The sequence below is a fragment of the Pituophis catenifer genome, unplaced genomic scaffold, assembly GCF_029215685.1.
Source record: "Pituophis catenifer annectens isolate HBS135680 unplaced genomic scaffold, rPitCat1.0.hap2 SCAF_13, whole genome shotgun sequence".
Lineage (NCBI taxonomy): Eukaryota > Metazoa > Chordata > Lepidosauria > Squamata > Colubridae > Pituophis > Pituophis catenifer.
Genome location: NW_027256893.1, coordinates 4,338,405 through 4,362,173, shown reverse-complemented (window position 1 = coordinate 4,362,173; position 23,769 = coordinate 4,338,405). Strand labels below are relative to the sequence as shown.

The window sequence follows — 23,769 nt, the reverse complement described above, 5'->3', positions numbered from 1 at the left end:
CCCCCGGCCCTCCAGAGGCAGGAAACAGCCTGTTTCCCTACTTCTGGTGGGCCCAGAAGGCCCAAAAATCAGCTGGCCGGCGCGCACATGTGCCCCAGAGCTGAGCTGGCGTGCCCTCTAATATGGCTCCACTTGCCACCTGTGGCACGCATGCCATAGGTTCACCATCACGGACCTATACATTCCTGCATCTCTCTTGTGACGTTGTTCTACAAGAATGGTAAACAGTAACACTGAAAAATGCTCACTATTTTTAATGAACATACAAACGTGTCCAAACGTACAGGAAAATATATTCACAAGAGTGCCATAAATACACTGTCAACAAATAGCAGAGCAGAATCCCACTGCAGCTGGGAGATAATTTAGCCAGTTCCACCAATACAACCTAAGTCTGTTTGTGGCTAAGACACACTAAGATGTCCAGGTGGAGAAAATGAAAAGAAGGGTGCTCTAAAAGAATTTCGAACCCCAAATACTTCTATCACCCTTCTTATCATTTTTTTCAAACCGAACCCATTTTTGGTTAAAAACAGAATTTAATTTTTTTAGGTTGCCGTTGGACCAATTGATCGTCAGGGGGGCCAGCGATTCCACATGCTCCCCCAAAATCCGAGGTTTTCACATCAGACGGATGAAATGGTGCGTTCGTTTTAACGGTGGTACAGAATAAGAGACAGTTTCACGTTCTTGTGACGAGATTTACAGGACACCGTTTCTTTGCTAGTCTCAGAAGAGATGCTCAAATGCTCCTAACTAACAGCTAATTGCTTCATCGACGCTGGTTGAGGCCGCTGAGATTCTTGAACTGTCAGATACAAAAATAATAAAACATTAAAAAAAAAGTGAGGGAGACCATAAGAAACTTAGAAGCTGCAAGCATGCAAAATGGGATAATACTGTTAGTCCAGGGGTGGGCAAATATGGCCCCTTTATGACCTGTGGACTTCAACTCCCAGAATTCCTGAGCAGCTTGGCTGTCTCAGGAATTCTGGGAGTTGAAGTCCACAGGTTGTAAAAGGGCCACAGTTGCCCACCCGTGTTAGTCATTTCACGACAGTGATCCTTCCAAGCAATGATTTTTAAGCAGGGCTGCTTGAATGTTGATCCAAGCAATATTGCTTAAAAACCACCGATTTGTCAAAACTAGTTCTGGCATTCCAGTTCATAGGAGATGTGAAGGGATCCCCCAAACACCTGATGGTAGCTTTGGGAAACAGGAATACAATATCTGATGTCAAATATGTGACGGGACTAGAACTCACCATCTCTCGGTGATTAGCCCTAAATCACCCAACTGGCTTTCATGCCTAAGACAACACTAGTGTCAAGTTTCGAGGTCGTCTCAAATAAATTGCATTTCAAACAAAGTCTTTGAAGAAAAACTCCTATTTATTAAGCACGACATTCTAAACCCAACTCCATCGAAGCCAACACTGACTTCCAGCCCCAAAACCCTCCCTTTCCGTTCCCCACTCCCCTGCACTCATTGGCCATCTTCTAAGTCATTCTACCCCTAATTTGACCACTCCAGGTCAAAGGAATTTCCCCCCTCCCATCCCATCTCCTAGGGGATATTATCTTCAGGGAAAATAAGTAGGTGAAAAGTCAAACGTCCCTTTCCAGACGCCTCCGCTTCTCCTTCTTATGTCAGCACTAGAGTAAATGCAGCTTGAAGTGCTGACAACTAGAGCTCACCATCTCCTGGTGATTAGCCCTAAATCACCCAGCCAGCTTTCATGCCTAAGGCAGGACTATCTCCATCTCCTGGTGATTAGTCCTAAGTCACCCAACCAGCTTTCATGCCTAAGACTAGACTAGAATTCACCGTCTCCTGATGATTAGCCCTAAGTCACCCAACCAGCTTTCATGCCTAAGACAGGACTAGAACTCAGTCTACTGGTTTCCAGCCTGATGCCTTAACCACTAAATCAAAATGCCATACCAAGAATAAACTCCCAATAGCAAACTCCTGGACTTCTTGAGCGAACTGGCTAAGGAATTTAACAAAACGTTAGGCTGGAATTAAAGCACCTTTCCTGCATTCTGCTATTAAGTAACCTAATCCCATTAAAAGAAGTGAAGGCTTCTTCCTTTAAATTAACTGGGAAATTAATTGAGACAAAGGGGCTTGCTGCAGGTTATTTGTTACCTGTTTCTGCAAAGATTATTCTGAGATGAAAAGCATTCTGCTAAAACTAGTCATCCCTAGGAATTATGTATTTCAGGAAAATTCATTATTTAGGGCAGCTCCCATATCCCACCCAACCCCTTTTAAAGAAACCATGACACTTTGCTGCGTTTTTCCATTCTGTAACAGCAGAAACATTCTCCAGGGAAAGATTGTTTCCGAGCAAAAGCTGTGGAAAATCCTGTGTCTGGAATTACTCACAGTAACAGCAGCGCCCATAAGTCCCTGAAGAAGGGCCTCTCCGGTTGCCTTAACCTAGAAGAATAAAACCACAGAGACGGAAAACTTCAACTACAAGCCGGCTTTTACATTTCGGGGAGGAAAAGCAATCAGGAAGCAGCCCCAATGGTGCTCTCCTGCTGTGCTGAAGTCTCAGTATTTCCCACCAACATGGCCTTAGCATACAGGTAGTCCTTGATTTACGACTGTAGTGGATCCTAATACGCCTGCCCGGTCATAAAGCAGGCCATCACGTGACCCAATGGTAGGGCCTTTATTGGCCTCAGTCATTAAGTGAATGCAGTGAGTGGTGCGGTGGCTTAGAGGTGGGAACTCTCACCTCACAATCAGGAGGCTGTGAGTTCGATCCTAGGTAGAGGCAGATATTTCTCTCTCTGGGCACAATGAGAATATATCTGTTGAAAAAAAAACTCCGCATTGGTGACAGGAAGGGCATCCGGCCAGTAAACACTCAGCTCCATTCAGTTGCCCAGACTCTACCCCGCAAAGGGATTATGGGGTCATTAAAAGATGTTTAAGCGAATGCAGTCGTTGTAAAGCAAACACCATGGTCATTAAGCAAACGCATTGTTTGCTATGTTTGCCGAAAACCAAAAGCAGACACTTTATTTATTTATTTATTTATTGGTTCGATTTATATGCCGCCCTTTTCCGGAGACTCAGGGCGGCTTACAATGCAGTCACATAACCACGAGGCACCGCAAACTACATTATTATTATTATACTTTATTGTCAGTGCACAACGTATGTACAATGAGATTGGTTGAGTTCCCATAAATGCAGGCCAGTTGCGGAGAGCCCAAAATGGTGGCTCTGAGCTCTGAGTCTGGTGGCTCAGCAGACTAAAGCACTGTTATTAACATCCACTTACATCTGCTGCCTGCAATTACTGCAAGTTCAAATCTCACCAGGCTCAAGGTTGACTCAGCCTTCCATCCTTTCTAAGGTAGGTAAAATGAGGACCCAGATTATGGGGGCAATAAATTGACTTTGTATAAATATACAAAAGTATGAAGGCTATTGCTTAATGCATTGTAAGCCGCCCTGAGTCTCTGGAGAAGGGCGGCATATATATCAAAAAATTTTTAAAAAAGTGGTAATGGGATCAGAGGGAGACCCTGTGGCCATCAGAACTTCAGAACCAAGTCGTAAATAACTTTTGGGTCCACTGTAACTTCAAACAGTCACTAAGCAATTGGTTGTAAATTGAGGACTACCTGTACGCAATCTCTCTTAGAGGCACGGTGGGATGTGGGCAGGATGCTGCTGCTCCAGAGCAGCAACCAAGCACCTCATCTGGTTGGAGGTATTTTGAGAAGTTTCAAGCTCAGGGTCTTAGCAGGATCCAAAAAAATATACATAAACCTACAGACACAAGTGGAGGTGAAATAAAATAGATTAATTCTGGGGCTACTGCTGTGACTTAAAAGAGGACTTGCCAGAAACCAACAGAGGAAGATTGCCAAGCAAATTAGCTTGATTTAATGCGGAAGCTCAATAAAGCATTATGAATAGTGCCCCTCCCCCCTTTTTAAAATCAAGTAAGACACACATATCTTGCCACTCAAGGTGTTGGTAATCACCTGAAAAGCCCTCCATGGCATGGGTCCACCTAAGGGATTGTCTCATCCCATTGGGATTGGTCCCCCCCCCCCCCCGTGCCGGCAGAGGAAGCATGTTGAGAGCCCCATTGGCCAGGGAATTCCAGCTGGTGGGGTGCCGAAGGGCCTCCTCTGCTGTCGCACCTGCCCTCTGGAACATCTTTCCCCCTGGACTGAGGTCCTCTCCAACCCTCCTGACCGTCTGCAGGAACCTAAAGACCTGGCTCTGCTAGTTGGCTGAGGCTCTGAAGGAGGAGCTTCACATTGGAGGTGGCTGACAGATTAATATCACCTCCTCCCCCTGCTCATCCTCCTCCCTCCCTCCCCATCATTTAGCTATGACCGGGTATTGAATTGTGTATTATTATTTTATTTATATAGTTTTATCTTTTTAATATTATAAGGTGCCCACAGTTACCCTGCGGTAAGATGGGAGTCAACAAATGTGATAGATAGACAGACAGACAGACAGACGGATGGATGATAGACAGACAGAGATAGATAGATGATAGACAGACAGACAGACAGACAGATATATAGATAGATGATAGACAGAGATAGATAGATATAGATATAGATATAGATGATAGACAGAGATAGATATAGATAGATATAGATGATAGATAGACAGAGATAGATAGATATATAGATAGATAGATGATAGATAGAGATGATAGATTTATTTATTTATTTATTTATTTATTTATTTATTAAATTTATATACTGCCCTACTCACGAAGGACTCAGGGCGGTGAACAGCCAGAAAATAAAATACATATAATACAAACGTTAAAAACCATTTAAAATACATTAAATCCTTTGGCCCAGAAAACAAATTTAAAATACCCCAATTTATAAGACAAATTTAAAATTTAAAAAAGCAATTTAAAAGAGAGGTTAGGCCAGGCCAGCCTGCTGGAATAGGAATGTTTTGAGGGCACGGCGGAAAGCACGCAGATCCGGAATCCTCCGTATCTCTGGATGATATAGACAGACAGATAAATAGACAGAGATAGATAGATAGATAGATGATAGATAGATAGATAGATAGATAGATAGATAGATAGATAGATAGATAGATAGATATAGATAGATAGATAGATGATAGACAGACAAAACTCCTCCACACAATACACACAAAAGCATGTACTGCCAAATTATGGGAGCGCTCGCAACACCTTGTGATGAGCCATACAAGCATGGGCAGTCTCACCATGTCATGGGGCAGCTTTCAGGCAAGACTGACCATGTGCCATCTTTTTGAATGGGCTGTAAATGCCAGAGGGTCAATCCACATTTTCATAAATGACTTGCTTTTCTGTCGCACAGACATGGCAACGTCCTTTATTTGGGGGATTGAAAATTTCAATCTTTTAAAAAGACAATGGCAGAACTGGAGGATGGGACCAAAGAGAAACTGCGGACTAAGGTTGAAAAATGTGTGCAGGTAAAAGGAAATAGCACAGTTCAAGACAGTGTGCTACTTCTGTAGAAGGAGATGTATGTCTTAGCTTAAATTTACTTTAGATTCTTTTTCTGTGTGCTATTAAGTGAAGCCCAATGCCCAACAGCTATTCCATTCTTCAGCCTGGGCAAGAAAAAAAAATTAATTTTATCTACAAACTTCTAGGAGGATGTTAAATTACATCATCCCCTCGAAGGAAGAAAATGTTCATTTCTAGCAAACCAGCAGTATCCTACACAGTAGTCAACCTGGATAATTTATTTTCCAACTTCTTTTGGATTTTCTGTTTAGTACCGTATTTCCCCGAAAATAAGACCCTGTCTTATATTTTTTTTGAGCTCTGAAATAAGCGCATGGCCTTATTGCCATGTGCTCAAAAGCTTGATTGGGATTATTATCAGGGGATGTCTTATTTTGGGGAAAACAGGGTAGTTAATCCTGATCAAAACAACTGTACAAGTCTTTGCCTATAGCACCGCAAATATCCATGTTAACTTTAAAATTGAAAAGTTGTGGGGGGAAAATATTTTATGTCTTTTTTTAAAAAAGGAAGTTTCCTTTTATTTATCTCTGATGAGATTAGTCTATCCCTCAAAGAAGGAAGGAAAGTCTGAAACTTCTAGTAACATAGCTAAGAAGCAACATTATTGTAATTACTTCAGTGTTTGATTTTTTGACCTTGTCATCTCCAGAAAGGCAGCCCAAGAAAGCCTTGTCAGCCCTTTGAGGTAGAACAGATCAGGAAACAGGCGCAAGAACTATTAAAGCTGGAACCTTCATGGACTACAGCAACAGAATCTTGAGAGTCTGACAAGTATTTCTCTTTCCTACTCTCTTTTAACAGAGAATAAATAGAAGGTGAGGCAATCTTGATTTTCCTTCTCTCCCTTTCCTGTTTTCCTGAGCTAGGTCCATGATTTCCTAATGGCTGCTGCATCTTTTCATGAAGGCCATCTCCGTAATCCTTTATACCCACTGAGGTTTGGGGAGGTTCCTGGGAAGACAGGTGGAAAGCAGCAGGAACCAGCAAGCCGGAATGGGACAACTAACTGCAGCCAATTCACCTTGGGACAACTCGCTGCAGGACAATTCAACAATTCAATTTAATTATTTCAAATAATTTAAAAAATATTTTTTAATTTTTGTCACTCACATTTCATTTTGCCCTTCCTTTGGCATCCTTTCTTTAATAGCAATAGCAATAGCGCTTAGACTTATATACTGCTTCATAGTGCTTTAACAGCCCTTTCTAAGCAGTTTACAGACTCAGCCTCTTGCCCCGAACAATCTGGGTCCTCATTTTACCCACCTCGGAAGGACGGAAGGCTGAGTCAACCTTGAACCTGGTGAGATTCGAACTGCCGAACTTCTGGCAGCCGGCAGTCAGCAGATGTAGCCTGCAGTACTGCATTCTAAGCACTGTGCCACCACAACTCTCATCTTAATGATTCTATTCCACTATTTCTTCAATATTAGTGTAACTCTTGTCCTGCAGAAGTTGCCCCGCGGCAAGTTGTCATAGATCCCCAGCAAGCTGCTAACTCGGAGCAGGAGGTGGGGACAGGGTGCAAAGTCCCAGGGGAAATGTGGGAGGGGAGGTTTGAACCGCACAGCGCTCCATTTTCTGATTTCAGCATGTCTATCGCAATATATACTGGACAGAGGGAGAGAAATGGTAGCTCTAGATAGCAGATGCTACACAATTACTGTATGCCTTTGCATAACTCCTGCTCTCTTATGGGATCCTGCCCCCAAGCCATGTGTTAAACTCATAATGATCCCAAGGAGTACAAGGTTCAACCTCTCCTCACCCCCATCCTGCGAGCAGGAAGACTTCTTCAGAATATACATGGATTTTCATATAAGAGCTCCAAACCAGAAGAAAATGAGCTCATTAATACTTTAGGCACCAGAAAATGGAAACTTAAAGAAAACTGCTTGAAAGATGTGCAGTCATAAGAGGAATGTGATATTTTTTTTAAAGTGCTTGGGACACCATGTGCCAGAAACATTTGGGTAAAAGTAATACTAAAAATAAACTATGTGCTTGATCAAAAATTACCTGGTTTATTGCGGCTTTTCCCTCCAAATAGGCTGGAATTTCAGCTCCCAAAATTTCCAGCCAGCCTTTGGAGGACATCAAGGCGGAAAACAAAATGACATTAGGTTACTTTTGTGAGTTTGGAGGGTGGAGGGGAGGGAAGAGAGCTTGGTTGTCTCCTTGGAAAACCTGCATGGCACCAGGGTCAGCTGGTCATAAATTCACAATTACAACTCACCTGCTTAGCTGTGTGGCCCACGTTCATTGCGTCAGCCACTCTGTTGTATAGGAAGGACCAAGTATCCTCAAAATCCGGGGAGGAATCCTGAATCATCACCAGTTCTGTGGTGTTATAAATTCCGGCCAGTATTACTCGGCGAGTGTACCAATTTATCTGCAAGACCGGGAATTAAGAGACTCAGAAGATGCGAGTTCCAATAGCAAATGAAGGTCTTTGCAAACTGCGTTGGTATGAAACTCCTACCCATGTTTTTAATCACAATTGGAGGGTCATTTGTCTATTCCATAAAAAACAAACACAGACACACATGCATTTAGATTTCTGGTTGAACGTATCATGAAAAGTGAGTTCTACAAACCTGAAAAATAATTTTAAACATCAATTAATATGGAAATGTTATTTTTATGTTGCATGGTGTAATGTTGCTCCTATTAAGTCGTTGAGAGAAACACGTCTACAAAAGCATTGAAATATTATCCTGAAATGGGGCTTGCTGACTTTCCAAATAAAAGCCACCTAGTTCCTGGATGTGTCCCAGATGATTTTGATTGGTCTGGAGAAAAGACCAGCCGGTGGTGGTTTTCACTTGAGCTGAAAAACAAGCTGGCCCTAATCTTTGTATCTGGCAATTAACACATCACACTGCAAGGTCTGGTCAGATCATTTTATTTCTGGTCACTTAATAAACACACTCTAGAAAACCTTATGGAAAAATACAAGCCTGAAGGAATGCACAGGAGGCAAGATTTTGCTGTTAAGAGGCATAACTCTATAATCACTTATACATGAAATGCAACACAATTAACCCAATCCCCCCACACAATACAAATAACGGATGGAAACTAATCAAGGAGAGAAGCAACCTGGAATTGAGGAGAAACTTCCTAACAGTGAGGACAATTAACCAGTGGAACAGTTGGCCTTTGGAAGTTGTAGGTGCTTCATCACTGGAGGTTTTTAAGAAGAGACTGGACAGTCACTTATCTGAAATTGTATAGGTTCTTCTGCTTGAGAAGGGGGCTGGACTAGAAGACCTCCAAGGTTCTGTTCTGTTCTGTTCTCCACTCCACTCTATGCTTGTCACAGCGCTAGTTACAACCGCACTAGTGCACTGCACTATAACACTGAACATAAAAGTGTTAGCTGAAGAGGAATAGAAGCTTTGCCAGAAAAGCTACTGCAAAGTTATCTGTGGTGAATAGACATAATGAGCCATATCCAGAATTTCCTTCAAGTGCAAGAGAAACTTAACTATAACTATGAAAAATCTACATATATAAAGACTCACAATAAGGAATAGGCTGCTTTGCACTAGCTTCGGTGATGCTAGAAGCATTTTTGGCCGTGGCTATGCAAGTTGTGGTTGCATTACTTCAAAGCAGAGATCTAATGGTATTATATTCATGCTATCACTGTAGATTCTCTACCCTGGAGACTTTGAATCGCCTCTTTGGGAGAGAGGCTACAAGCTACATTCATTGAAGCAGAAGGGAGAGGATGGCTAAAGCTTTTAAAGCTTCTTGTTTTTACTGTTTTAACATTTTTTTTTTATGTTATTGTTTTATCATGATGTCAGCTACCCAGAGTTGCTCAACAGCTGAGATGGGCATTGGGCAGCATATAAATTTAATAAATAAAGGGAAATAAAAGCAGGCACCCTATCGCAATTTCCTACTGATTGGGAGGGAGTGTTATTTTACAAGTCACTGAGATTCCTGAGGCACCACAGAATTAAAAACAGCTTTCTTTAAAGCTTGATTTTAAAGAAAACTATTGACTTTTGACTTGGGAAAAGTGCAGAGAAGAGCAACTAAGATGATTAAGGGCCTGGAGACTAAAACATAAGAAAAACGGTTGCAGGGTTAGTTTAAAGGAAAGAAGGATTGGAGGGGAACATGATAGTTCCAGTGTACCAATATTTGAGGGGCTGCCACAAAGAGGAGAGGGTCAACTTATTTACCAAAACACCAGAAGGTAAGAGAAGAAACAAGGGATGGAAAGTAATCAAGGAGAGAAGCAACCTAGAATTAAGGAGAAACTTCCTTACAGTGAGGACGATTAACCAGTGGAACAGAAGTTGCCTTCAGAAACCGTGGGTGCTTCATCACTGGAGGCATTTATTTATTTATTTATTTATTTATTTATTTATTTATTTATTTATTTATTTATTTATTATATTTCTATATCGCCTTTCTCCCGTAGGACTCAAGGTGGTGTACAGTCAAGAAAAATATAGACACACAAACATCATAAAATTGCTAATTAAAATTATTATAGTTTGGTCAATTAAATAAAACCCAGAATTAGATAACATTTAAAAAATCATTCACATTTAAGAAGAGACTGGAACTATCACTTGTCTGAAATGGTATAGGGGAGTGGTGGGTTGCTACCAGTTCTCCCCGGTTCTTGCGAACCGGTAGTGGAAATTTTGAGTAGTTCGGAGAACCGATAAATACCACCTCTGCCTGGCCCCACCCCCAATCTATTCGCTGCCTCCCAAGTCCCAGCTGATCGGCTAGAAGGAAAAAAATCAAGGCTCACTTGACAAAGAAGAGAGAGAGAAAAAACAAGACACCGTCACTTTAAATTGAGAAGCCAAGAAGTCTCCCAACTGATCGGCTAGAACCGATCCGCTCCTTGTAAACCGCTCGGTGGTGGTAGATTGGCAACTGAGGCCAAGCTGCCTGAAAGCGGTTTCCGGTGCTCTCGGTGGAGGCAGAGCGGCAAAAAACTGTTTAAACTCTTGCCGCGGTGCTTCAAAGGGCTGCCCTACAGTTGATCAGCGGTAAAAGGCAGTATGGTGGTAGACCAGTGCGCTCCAAAAACAAATGGGTAGACCGGTACAGCACTGCAAGCAGTTAAAAGTCTGGTAGACCAGTATCTCTGCTAAATCCTAAAGAATTGTTTGTCACATGACCATCAAGCCACGCCCACAGAACCGGTAGTAAAAAATTTTAGAACCTACTCGTGGTATAGGGTCTCCTGCTTGAGCAGGGGGTTGGACTAGAAGACCTCCAAGGTCCCTTCCAGCTCTATTCCGAATTGAATTGACAGAGACAGGTAACTTGGAAGCGAGTCTACAGTTTCCAAGCAGACTTTCACTTTCCATTCCAAGCTATCCGGTGTGGGAAAAGGCATTCATTTTCAGTTCTATAAATGTTGCATCTTGTGCTGCCTCAAAGTGCTGCACTGATAAATTAGAAACAGAAAAAAAAAAAAAAAAACCAGTTGCCACCCCTAATTTCCAAGACAGCAGAAGGAGAAAAAAGTAAACCAGACTCTCTTGTGGAAGCTGAATTTCTTAAAAGCTCCACTACAATTTGCATACTCTTCAGAAAAAAAACTTTAGCTTCCTGGTGTGATTTCTGTCTTTTATTTGGCTTTCTGGTTTATTCCTTTAATTTGTCCGTGTGCCATTTATTTGTTACTGCAGTAGCTGCTGTTTTATTCTTGCACGGGTTTATTAAAACCATTTATTAAAAGGACCTGCTAAGCTCTTCTTATCTCTTTCTTCTCTTTATAACAGGTCAAGTAGTTCATTAATTGCTTTAATTAAGAAGTAATTTACTTTGTTTTTATTTCCAGCCCCCAAAAAATCCAATGGCTCTCATCATTAAGAACGGAGTATTTTAGGTAACTGCTTTAAAAAGTTTCCAAGCAGAATCTTTCCTTTTCTTCCATCCTGGATGGAGGGAACCCGAAGAGCAGAACTACTGGTAGGTTTCAACTGGGCAAATGCCCGATTCCACTCTGGGTACCCCTAAGATAAAGACCCCGCCCCACCCCTTATTTGCTGTCTTCTACCAAAAGAGACCAGTTCCAAGAGGAACATTTGAATGCAGCATGGATTTTATTCATTGGCAGAATTAAACCAATTGTAAAAGTGTTATCTGTTTCGATCTGATGATTTACAGTTTGGCAGCGTTCATGGATTTTATAAGGTTGCGTTACATAACACTTTATAGAGGTCTTCAAGAAAGAAATGGTGATTCATAAATATTAGAAAGACAGGCAAAAAATAGAAACGTAGCCATATCTGGTATATCACTTCAGTACTGCCTGTTCTATAGTACAAATAGAAACTGCTGGTTTTAATTTATAAAACAAAATGCATCTTTTCTAATCTAGAACCAGGGCAGCCTTGATACAGGTAGTCCTCGACTTACAACCACAATTGAGCCCAAAATTTATGTTCTTAAGCAAGACAGTTAAGTGAGTTTTGCCCCATTTCATGACCTTTCTTGCCACAGTTGTTAAGTAAATCACTGCAGTTGTTAAGTTAGTAACAGATTGTTAAGTGAATCTGGCTTCCAATTGATTTTGCTGGTCAGAAGGGACCAGCAACTGTCTTAAGTTTGAAAAACAGTCATGTCACTTTTTTCAGTCCCCTTGTAACTTTGAACGGTCACTAAATGAACCGTCGTAAATCAAGGATTATCTGTACTGATGATCTCCAAGCCACTCCTATGGATTAACACCTTTGCTCTCATCTTTTGCTCATGAACCTAACCCGTTTCTCTTTAGAAATGAAGCTTGAGTGTTGCGTACAATATCTCACTTAATTATGCGTTTCTTGGAGAACAGATTTGCCAGGGCGAGTAGAAACACTGACTACTCTGAACCACAGGAAGCCTGAGCATTTCTTCCCCTGTAGTCCACAGCAGCTTGAACCCAGAAGATGGGAGAGAAAACTTTTCTGCAGCCCTGAGTGAAGTCACACCAATCCCGCTAACCTCCCATTTCTGCTGGGCATAATTTTAAGGTGTTGTGCGCCACAGGAACTAAGCAACTGCAACAGGTGGATAGGTATGTCTTATTTCAGCCAGTGTTTCTCAAAACTTAACAACTTCAAGATTTGTAGACTTCAACTTCCAGAATCCCCAGAAGTCTACAGATCTTAAAGTTGCAAAGGTTGAGAAAAGTGACTTTATGACCAGTGGACTTCCAACACCCAGAATTCCTCAGCCAGCCAGCCTGGCTGGGGAATTCTGGAAGGAAGTCCACAAGTCTTAAAGTTGCCAAGTTTGGAGACCCCTGCCTTAAGCCATGGTTTACAAGTCACGATATATTAAGCCAAAGCCAAGGGGGTCTAGCCCAACATGTGAACGTTACATTTCACATTTTTCCCCCAAAGATAGCCCCAAATATATTTGCCCTGCAAAGCAGCATATTTCAAACCTCCCCATGGCCTTTCTAAATCCCAAATGCCAACCCCCTCCTCAGACTTACATCGGTGGACTGATCTCCCGCATAGTGCCAGATGTCATCCACCATGGTGGTAAGCAGGTTGAAGCTGGCTGGAATATTGTGTGGCATCAGCAACACACTCATAGCCTGAGGAAAACCAGAGAAACGGGTTAAGCAAAGAGGACCGTTCTTAACCTCCGATGCTCCAGCTGTTTTAATCTTCTACGTATTACGTGAGACTTTGGGGAAAAGGGAAAGGAAGGGGGAGAAATGAACCAAGATACCAAACGGATAGCCAAATAAGATAAATTAGGCCAGGGAGATGGAAGTTCCTCCTTTATTTTACAGCAGGGGTCTCCAAACTTGGCAATTTTAAGCTTCGTGGACTCCAATTCCCAGAATTCCCCAGCCAGCATTCTGGGAGTTGAAGTCCACAAGTCTTAAAGTTGCCAAGTTTGGAGATTCCTGTTCCTAGAGCTTGAATGCTGCTCAGAGGGTCTCTTACTCTCAGCCCAACGAGCTTAAGCAGAAAGAGTCACAGTGGGCTTTTTGCCTTTCTTTTTTCCTAGGCCCGAATTGGGTATGTCTAATCTAGTGAAAAGGAGGACTAGGAATGAAATGATAGCAATCTTCCAATATCTGAGGGGCTGCCACAGAGAGGAGGGGGTCAACGTATTTTCCAAAGCACCAGAAGGCAAATTTCCTGCCAATGAGAAAAAATAACCAGTGGAATGGCTTGCCTTCAGAAGCTACGGGTGCTCCATCGCTGGAGATTTTAAAGAAGAGATTGGACAGGCATTTGTGTGGATAGGGTTTCCTGCTAGAGCAGGGTGTTGGGACTAGAAGACCTCCAAGATCCCTTCCAACTGTGTGTTTCTGTTATTCTGATTCCTGGGACCATTTAATCGGAGTTAGATGGCTGACAAATTTGTTCTGATGGCAAGTGAATGCTTGTTTGTTATTCATGAATGAGATTCTAGCCCCGGGTACAGAAACGTAAGGTATCAGATATGGTTCTCCATTTTCCTGTCCTTCACTACAACAAAGAGTCCCTCCTTGAGGAGATGGGCGGTTCTGGAATGTGAAAAATTAATTCGTAAACGTTTATTTGTTTACTTGAATTTATAAACCACCCAACTCCAAAGACCTCTAGCTGGAGCCTCTCAGATTAGCCTCTCTCTGCAAAGTATTTATTTATTTATTTATTTATTTATTTATTTATTTATTTATTTATTTATTTTTCTTTTTTTCTTTTTCTTTTTTTTTTAAATACTTTATTAAATTTTCCAATTTTAAAAAGACAATGTACAATCACAATCTTGATCCGAGGTGCAGTGTTTACACATTTCATGAATCAAACATTGGGTGAATTCCATCCATAACTATACGATATACAATTCTATACAATTCTATACATTTCTATACAATTAAGTCCATTTCGGATGTCTAACAAATCATATTTATTTTTCTATACTGCCCTTCTCCTGCGGGACTCAGGGCGGTGTACAGCCAGGATAAAACATAGCATATAAAATTTAAAAACATTTTAAAAAACAATTAGATAATTTTGGCCCGAATTTAAAACAACCCAATTAAAACCAAAATTCGATTAAAAAAACTGAGAGGATGGGATCAAGCCAGCCCAGCTGGCTTTAGTTTTAGTTTAGTTTATTTTGGATTTATATATTGCCCTATTCTCAAAGGACTCAGGGCGGTGAACAGCCAAAAATGAAACACATATAGTATAAAATTAAAAAAAAACAATTTAAAACACATTAAATAAATTTGGCCTATACTGATTAAAACATCCCTATTTTTAAAAACAAATTAAAATTAAACAATTAAAAGGAGTTAGGCCAGCCCAGTCTGTTGGAATAAAAAGGTCTTGAGGGCAGGCGGAAAGTGCGTAAAGCAGGGCTGGGCTGAGAATGATTGGCTTAAAGTCCCCCAAGGCTTCTTGATCTCAAGGGGGACTGAAACCAGGGCCTCCCTCTTCCCAGGGCAGTCCCTTCACTGCTACCCCACCCTGGTTCTGGCATTGAGAGGGAAGGACTTGCCCAGAGTCTTCAGGGAGCTTCTGGGGTTGAGGGGGGACTAGAATTTGGATTTTTCTACTCCTAGTCCAGCACTGTTGCCACCATATTCTGTTGGCTCTGAGAAGAGGGAGAGGACCAAACTCCTCCCAGAGAACTCCTATGGTTCACGGTAGATTTGATTTGAGTTTCCTGTTTTAGCAACTTTGCCATTACAAAACTTTGCCTACCTGTCTGTCTGTCTGTCTGTCTATCTTGGTGGCGCAGCAGATTAAAGTGCTGCTAATTAGCACCAGCTGCCTGCAATTACTGCGAGTTCAAATCTCACCAGGCTCAAGGTTGACTCAGCCTTCCATCCTTTCGAGGTAGGTAAAATGAGGACCCGGATTGTGGGGGCAATAAGCTGACTTCGTATAAAAAAGAACACCGCTTAGGTGGGGCCAAAAGCCCTAATAAGCAGGTATATACAAAAGGATGAAGGCTATTGCTTAACGCATTGTAAGCCTCCCTGAGTCTCCGGAAAAGGGCGGCATATAAATCAAACCAATAAATAAATCCTTGGTTGTATAATCAGAGGCATAGAATCAAAATCACATGAATTATTAGTACCCGCTTTATAAAGCCTTAGTAAGGCCACATCTGGGATACTGCATCCAGTTTTGGTCACTACATTACAAAAAAGATGTTGAGACATTGGAAAAAGTGCAGAGAAGAGCAACTAGGATGATTAGAATTTCGTTCAAGTGCAACAGAAACTCTTTGGGAGAGAGGCTACAAGCTACATTCATTGAAGCAGAAGGGAGAGGATGGCTAAAGCGTTTAACACTTCTTGTTTTTACTCTTTTAACATGTAAATTCTTTTTTGTTATTGTTTTATCATGATGTCAGCTACCCAGAGTCACTCAACAGCTGAGATGGACATTGGGCAGCATATAAATTTAATAAGTAAAGGAAGTAAAAGCAGGGACCCTATCAGCAATTTCCTACCGATTGGGAGGGAGTTTTATTTTACAAGTCACCCAGATTCCTGAGGCACCACAGAATTAAGACCAGGTTTCTTTAAAGCTTGATTTTAAAGAAAACTGTTGACTTGGAAAAAATGCAGACATGATTAAGGGCCTGGAGACTAAAACATATGAAAAACGGTTGCAGTATTTGGGTTTGGCTAGTCTAAAGAAAGGACTGAGGGAACATGATAGCAGGATTCCAGTATTTGAGAGGCTACTACAAAGAGGAGGGGGTCAATTTATTCTCCAAAGCACCAGAAGGAAAGACAAGAAACAATGGATGGAAATTAACCAAAGTGAGAAGCAACCTAGAACTAAGGAGAAATTTCCTAATGGTGAGAGCAATTAACCAGTGGAACAGCTTTGCCTTCAGAAGTTGTGGGTGCTGCATCACTGGAGGCTTTTAAGAAAAGACTGGACAGTCACTTGTCTGAAATGGTGTAGGGTCTCCTGCTTTAGCAGGGGGGCTGGAGTAGAAGACCTCCAAGGTTCCTTCCAGCTTTATTCCGATTCTGATGTCTGTCTGTCTGTCATCTATCATTTACATCTTATCAGTCTCTATCCAGCCATCTACACACACAAGCCATATGCATATGGCATGTATTAACACATAAACACAATCTTTTTTTTAACTTGATGAATGTCACTGCATTCCTTGGGGCCCAAAATTCTTTTAAAATTTGTTTCAGAAAGCCACAAAGACAAAAAAAGAGCCAACAAGGATCAAAACTGGGGCACTGCTGTCTGCCTTCGCTCTCCAGACAAAAACAGCACTTTGGGGTTCCATCCAAGCAAGAGAAGAAGATCAGTTTGGACTTGGGGTTGGAAGTTCATTCGCACAAGAGGGGAGAAAAAAGAAGTAATTTCTCTCTGCTGCGTCTCCCAAGTAGATCGCTAAACGGAGAAGCATTCAGCCATCAACATGCTCTTTTCTAAACACACTGAGACAATCTAGGAACATTGCAAGAAACACCAAGGAAAGCAGTTTAGTTTTATACCTGAGGCCATTTTTCAATATATGGAATGAGCATTCTCAGCCTCGCTTCTAAAGCATCCTTTATAAACTGGTCTGTCGTCTTCTTCCTTTCAAAAGAGAAGAATTATTTAGTGCAATTCGCTCTTGCCTGCCTCTCGTGCTCGCTCAAGGCCTCTACTCAGGATGCCAAAGGCAGGTTACCTGCCAAAGCACCATTCTGGAGCAACCTTCCTTGTGCTCAGTGCAGCTACCATCCCCCGCACTGCTGTTTGGAAGGTTAACGCAGCCCCGCCCCTTCCCATGCTCTGCCTGGGACTCACTCCAGTTGGCCCAGTTGTACCAGCTTGTGCTGTTCCTCAAGAAGTTCAGTGAGTTTGGAGTTGCTCTGGGACACAAAGTGGAGAATCAGTTCGCTGCCGTCATTGTGAAACAGCCCTGCTGCAGCAACAGAGAGACCTACGGACTGGAAGGGAGGAGAAAAGTCGAGTTGAACAATTCCCACCCAGGAATAAATTTCTGCAACTTTAAACAGGCAGGGATCACAAACGAAGCAACACTAATTTGGCCTAACTTCTCTTTGGGAAGCTTATTTATTTTAGCATATGCCATTTCATAAACAGACTAGAAATATATACTGTCATTACTTTTAGATTAGTACAGGGGTCGGCAACCTTAAACACTCAAAGAGCCATTTGGACCCGTTTCCCACAGAAAAGAAAACACCGGGAGCCACAAAACCCTTCCCGTGCCTGACTATTTCTTGAGCTAGCATATGTAGTTGAATTAAATGTTCTGTTTTCTTCTGAAACTTTTCTTTTCTTGGACTTATCCACCGTTGGCCTACCGGGGTTTGAAAAGCTCCATAAATCGCGTGCCGGCGGGTGTCGCACATTGGCGGTTGTGATGCATATTTTGAGTGACAGGGAGCCGCAGCAGAGGGGTGAAAGAGCCACATGCGGCTCCAGAGCCGCAGGTTGCTGACCCCTGGATTAGTAGAACCCAATAAAACCAATGTTAAAAAGATCTATGTTTAAATATCAACGTCTAGGACTCTAGGCCATCTAATCATTGATGTGCAGCATCGCTTACATTTTTTTAAAAATCAGATACTGGACCAGTAAATGCCCTCAGCTTACAGCCGGTCACAATGTGATTTACAGTTTGGTGTGAGACCCCGCAGTCACGCTGAGGGGAGAATACTGTGCCCCATTTATACACCAGAAAGTCCCGGTGAGCACCGTGTGAGGTGCAAATCCTATTCAGGACTGTCCATGGCTGAGGTGGTATACTGGTAACAGGTAACCCTCAATTTACAACCAGAACTGAGCCCAGAATTAATGGTGCTGAGGGATTAATATTGAGTTTTGCCCCGTTTTACGATTTTTCTTGCTACATTTGCTAAGTGAATCACTGCAGTTGGTAAATTAGTCACATGGTTGTTAGGTGAATCTGGCTTCCCCGTTGACTTCGCTTGTCAGAAAGTCGCAAAAGGGGATCACGTGACCCTGGGACACTGCGACGGTCATAAGTATGAACCCATTGCCAGCATCTGAATTTTGACCACATGACCATGGGGATGCTGCAAAGATTGTAACTGTAAAAACTGATCCTAAGTCACATTTTTGAGGGCCGGTGTATCTTTGACGGTCACTAAACAAACTGTTGTAAGTCAAGGACTATCTGTACTTGTAATGATCAAGTTGCCAGGGTTCTCTCAGAAGAATCAAGATAATGTATGCGAAGCCGTCATTTCCCCCCCCCCCTTTTCAGCTGCATTAGTGTCTCTCTTGACCCACCAAGCAATTTTAACCCAGGTCCTCGGTAATTTTCATGTCATAAAAATAGGAAATTCTGTCTTGTATTGTAAATCTACTAGGAAATAGTTGACGTACAACAGTCCATTTAGTGACTGTCCAAAGTTACAACGGCACTGAAAAATGTGACTTAAGACCGTTTTTCAGAGTTTCGACCTTTGCACCATCCCCATGATTTTAAGATTAAAATTCAGACGCTTGGCAACGGGTTCATACTTATAACGGTTGCAGGGGTGAAATGCTCCCGGTTCGGACCGGATCACCCGATCCGGTAGCGATGGCGGCGGGTGGTTCGGAGAACCGGTAGCAAAAATCTCTGCGCCTCCCACCACCACCACCACCATGCCAGCTGAGCCGCGCAATCATCAGAAGCTGGGTTTTTTTTACTTTTAAAAGCATTTTTTCTTGCAACCTCTTTGGACGAAAAAATACTTTTAAAAGTAAAAAAAAAAAAAAAGCCTCTGATGATCGTGCAGCTCAGCTGGGATCGTCAGAGGCTTTTCAAAACATTTTTTTCTGCAACCTCTTAAGGTTGTAGAAAAAACGCTTTTAAAAGTAAAAAAAAAAGCCTCTGATGATCGCGCTGCTCAGCTGGGATTGACAGAGGCTTTTAAAAGCATTTTTTTCTGCAACCTCTTAAGGTTGTAGAAAAAATGCTTTAAAAAAAAAAGTTAGCCACGCCCACCGTCACATTACCCCCACACCAAGCCACGCCCACAGAACCAGTAGTAACAAATTGTACATTTCACCACTGATCCCAAGGTTGTGTGAGCCCCTTCTGCAACCTTCTGACAAGCAAGGTCGATGGGGAAGCCAGATTCACCTAACAACCGGGTTGCTACCTTATCAACTTCAGTGATTCACTTAACAACTGTGGCTTGAAAGGATGAAAAATGGGGCAAAACTCACTTAACTGTCTCACTTAGCAACATACATTTTGGCCTCAATTGTGGCCGTAAGTCGAGGACTACTTGTAGAACCTATTTTGCAAAAAAACAGCAAGCAAAATGTCCTAAAATGGGGGATACTGAGAAATTTCACACATCAATCCTATTGACAAGGAGTTAAAAATGTTGATTCTGAATAGAATTCAAAGTTCTATACCAAAAAAATTCTCAAAGAACAGCGACAGTAATAATGTGAATTTGGAACTCAGTTAAGCTAAAGTTAAGACCCTCTGGGTCTTCTCTTGATACATACCTTAGCTCCTTCTGCAATTGCATCCATTGTCCAGCCATGAGTGGGCACAAATTTCAGAGCTGCTGACAGGATTCTATTTTGTAGCTGCTCCTCACTCTCGTAGCCCTCTGATTCTTCACCCCCTTGATCTGTGTAACTGGGGGTAAAAACATAGGAAGGCATGTCTTACAAGCACTTTTAAACACGGAAAGTCCAAAGGTTTTATTATTTCTCCTAATTACAACTGATACCATCATGAAACAGGGCAATACCTGTTTGATAAATGGTTGATTAACATAGTTTGTTTAGACAAAATATTTTGGGTTACAACATTATAGGCAGCTTTGATAAGATAGACATACATCAAATAAACTACATTATGACTTAGCATTTATTTATTTATTTATTTATTTATTTATTTATTTATTTATTCGTTCGATTTATATGCCGCCCTTTTCCGGAGACTCAGGGAGGCTTACAATTTGTTAAGCAATAGCCTTCATACTTTTCTATATACCTGCTTAGTAGGGCTTTCGCCCCCCTCCCCCCAAGTGATGTTCTTTTTTATACAAAGTCAGCTTATGGCCCCCACAATCCGGGTCCTCATTTTACCTACCTCGAAAGGATGGAAGGCTGAGTCAACCTTGAGCCTGGTGAGATTTGAACTTGCAGTAATTGCAGGCAGCTGGTGTTACTTAACAGTGCTTTAGTCTGCTGCGCCAGCAAGGCTCATAGATTTCTATAAATCTAGCCAGCATTTATCTATCAATGTTGACAAGCGCATGAACACCACACCCAATCATTCTAGAGATGCCTGGTTCACAAAATTGCTCAGCTGTCAATCTGAACACTGCTTTGCAACATCCTCGGAGTAAGATGGAAGCATGCCAGCTGCTGAATTACTCACTAAAATGTGTTCATTATACTTTCCCAAAGCGAATAATTGCTACTTTGGGGAAAGAAGAGAGCTCACAGTCATTTGGGACAGAAATTATGCAAATTACCTGTGGTGTGAACCTGGATGCTTTTCATCCAGGGGGGAAGATGCTGAATATTGCTGACTGGGAGGTGGGAAGGGGGGCTGTTTCTGTTCTTCTGAAACTCTTTGCAGTGCCACTGCAGGATGGAAGGCCCGCTGAGATTGATACAGCTGGCTTCGGAAGACTGAAAACAGAAATTAGTTGAGTAACACACAAACCTACCGAATCATCTTGTATGCTGTGAAGGCCCCCTTATACATTTCAGGATTCGAAGCTGAAGCCTACAACAGACCTATGCACAAAATCACGCTGCCTAAGAGTAAGACATGTGTATACCCTTTACAAAATACTGTATTTTTTGGAGTATAAGACGCACCTTTTTCCCCCCTAAAAGGGGGTGAAAATTTAGGTGCGTCTTATACACCAAATGTAGCCCTGCCCACCCACTGGCCTCCACCCTTTGGCCTCTGCCTCCCAGCAATTTACCTCCTTGCAGCAAGCAGAAACAGCCCATTTCAGCTTCAGCACATCCTAATTAGCACAAGTTGATTTTCTCTTGGATTGGCCTCCCAACTCTCAGCTGTTTCGGCTGCAGGGATTGCCATGGCCTATTGCTGTGCGGGCCTCTGCTGCTTGCTGCAAGGAGGTAAATTGCTGGGAGCAGATTTTTTTTTCCTTGTGCTAATCAAGCTATGCTGAAAACGAAAGTAAAGCAGGCTATTTACTGTTTGTTGCAACGAGGCAAAATTGCTGGGAGGCAGAGGCAGATTTCTTTTTCTTGTTTTCCTCACCAAAAAGTCCGGTGTGTCTTATACTCCGAAAAATACGGTATGACACTGGTATACCAGACAAGTATTGTCTAAAAATCCAGGTCTTCTTTCATAACATGCCAAAGAAAGTTATCTAATAAAGGCTACTTCCAGCAATGATTTACAAATGAGGCTGGCATTATCTAAAAAGCCCTAGTCCCATTAAAATATTCTTGACTGTTGATTATGTGCCATCCATCAAGTCAGCATCACCTCCTCCTAGCAATCTCCAAGAGGATTGATCTCCAACCTGATCCTTCCGCAGTGCACATACTGTTACTGTAATTGAGTCCATCTACCTTGTTGTTTCTCCTCTCCCTTGTCCATCACCCCATCTTTCACGTTATATATACTTTTTCAAGGAGGTGGATCTTTGTATAATGTGTCTGAAAAAAATGAGCCTGGTCATGTGTGCCTCAAGGGAGCATTCTGGATCAACACTTGTTTAATTATCCATTTGTTTGCTTTCTTGACTGCTCATGGAGTTCTCTGTTTTCTCCAACATCAAATTTCAAAGACGCCAATACTCTTCCCCTCCTACTTCTTCTAAGTCCAATTTACTTTATAGTGTCACCAGGCACACAACTTCGGCTCTCAAGCATCCTGGCACCTGAATATCTTTTCCAAGACATTCTCAGCTGCTCTACCAAATGCTGTTTTTTCCCCCACTTCCATTCAATCATATCTGGTTCTTGAAGACTGCCTAAACAAGTCCCTGCAGGTTTCTTGGCAAGATTTCAGAAGCAGTTGGCCAGAAATTGGGAGTCTCTGAGTTCTAGTCTTGCCTTAGGCACAAAGCCAGCTGGGGTGGGGGGGCTTTGACCAGTCACTCTCTCTCAGCTCTGGGAAGGAGACAATGGCAAGCCACTTCTGAAAACCTTGCCAACAAAACTGCAGGCATTTGGCCAGGCAGTGGCCAGGAGTCAAATATGAACTTGGAAGCAAAAGAGACAGAGAGAGAGAGAGAGAGAGATCACTAATCTTTTGAAGCTAAGGGGATAATGAGGATTGTCTTCAGGGGCGGGTGTTTGTTTCGTTTTTGAGTCTGTGATGTTTATATATGACCATGTTGCTTTATTGAACGGTTATTTATACTCATTAGCTTTAACCTCGTTGCCATTCTGAAAATTTATGTAAGCTTCTTAAAGAGACGAGGCGACCGAAGCCTAATAGGATCAATGAATGAATGGATGAATGAATGGATGGAATAAGAAAGCATTGGGCACAGGATGCCATTTTGCAATCTCAGGGCTTCCAAATTCAGCAGTGAAGAAAAAAAAAATGCAAGAAAATCAGATCATCCAAGGCCCAGACTTTTTGCTCCAGCCCCAGAAGCTCCTTCCTTGGATTCCCTGCAAACACCAAGATTGGACAAAAGATCTCGAAACAAATCACAACTCGACTCCCAAACCCAGAATCCCTCTAACAGGTTGCTGGCTGGGACTTATGGGTATTGCAGTCCAGGCTGTCAAAGAGGAGCAGGATTTGGTTCCACCCCCCCCAGTTGCAATGGGGGAACTCAGTCCAACCTACCGCGCAGGCGCAGTAGAGGGGGTGCACCCCGGGGAGGGGGGGAAAACTATGTGGATGATGGGCCCTGCAGTCGCCTCGGCCGTGGATGATAGGGGGTGTAGTCCCACTTCGCCCCGCCCCCGGACTCCTTCAAGAGGGCATCCTAGGTTGATGTATGCAAATAAGCCGGGCTGAAGGGCCTCCCTCGCCCTTCACTTCACCTTCCCTTGAATGGCGGGGAGCCCGGTCCCGCCTTATCCCGGAGAGGGGGAAGCCGAGGACATCCTTTCCCCACCGCCGCCACCCCGTCGGCCCGAGCCCCGCTCTCCCCCCCGAGCACCTCACCCGCCGGGCAGCGCAGCAGCCCCCGGGCCGATCGCCTCAGCCCCGCCGCGGCCGCCGCCATCTTTGAGTCGGGCGACGAGGGGGGGGGTGGCAAGGGGGCGGGGCGAACCGCCGCGGGCGCCATCTATGGAGCGGGGCGTGGCCG

General features: G+C 42.7%; 1 protein-coding gene across 2 annotated transcripts; it reads right to left on the bottom strand.

The window, feature by feature from the left end:
• Positions 1–238: 238 nt before the first annotated feature.
• Positions 239–23,748, bottom strand: COQ9 (coenzyme Q9). Of its 2 annotated transcripts, none has more exons than XM_070952731.1 (9): positions 23,625–23,748; positions 20,983–21,142; positions 20,000–20,135; positions 17,306–17,448; positions 17,008–17,092; positions 13,012–13,116; positions 7,777–7,932; positions 2,393–2,446; positions 239–808 (listed from the first exon to the last, which is right to left on the bottom strand). In XM_070952731.1, the coding sequence occupies exons 1-9, from the start codon at positions 23,746–23,748 to the stop codon at positions 773–775; spliced, it is 999 nt and encodes a 332-aa protein (XP_070808832.1). In that variant the 3' UTR covers positions 239–772. The 2 variants fall into 2 exon arrangements, with proteins under 2 accessions (XP_070808832.1, XP_070808833.1); XM_070952732.1 differs by lacking the exon at positions 239–808 and adding an exon at positions 7,560–7,624 and having other exon boundaries at positions 23,625–23,699.
• Between the last annotated feature and the right edge of the window lie 21 nt (positions 23,749–23,769).

Excerpts from the sequence above, each read along its gene's own strand:
- COQ9 (XM_070952731.1), bottom strand. The coding sequence starts at position 23,748 with ATGGCGCCCGCGGCGGTTCGCCCCGCCCCCTTGCCACCCCCCCCCTCG. Across the intron at positions 17,449-19,999 it reads CAATTGCAGAAGGAGCTAAG|TCCGTAGGTCTCTCTGTTGC; the intron begins GTATGTATCAAG and ends CCTCCCTTCCAG. Across the intron at positions 17,093-17,305 it reads GTACAACTGGGCCAACTGGA|GAAGAAGACGACAGACCAGT; the intron begins GTGAGTCCCAGG and ends CTCTTTTGAAAG.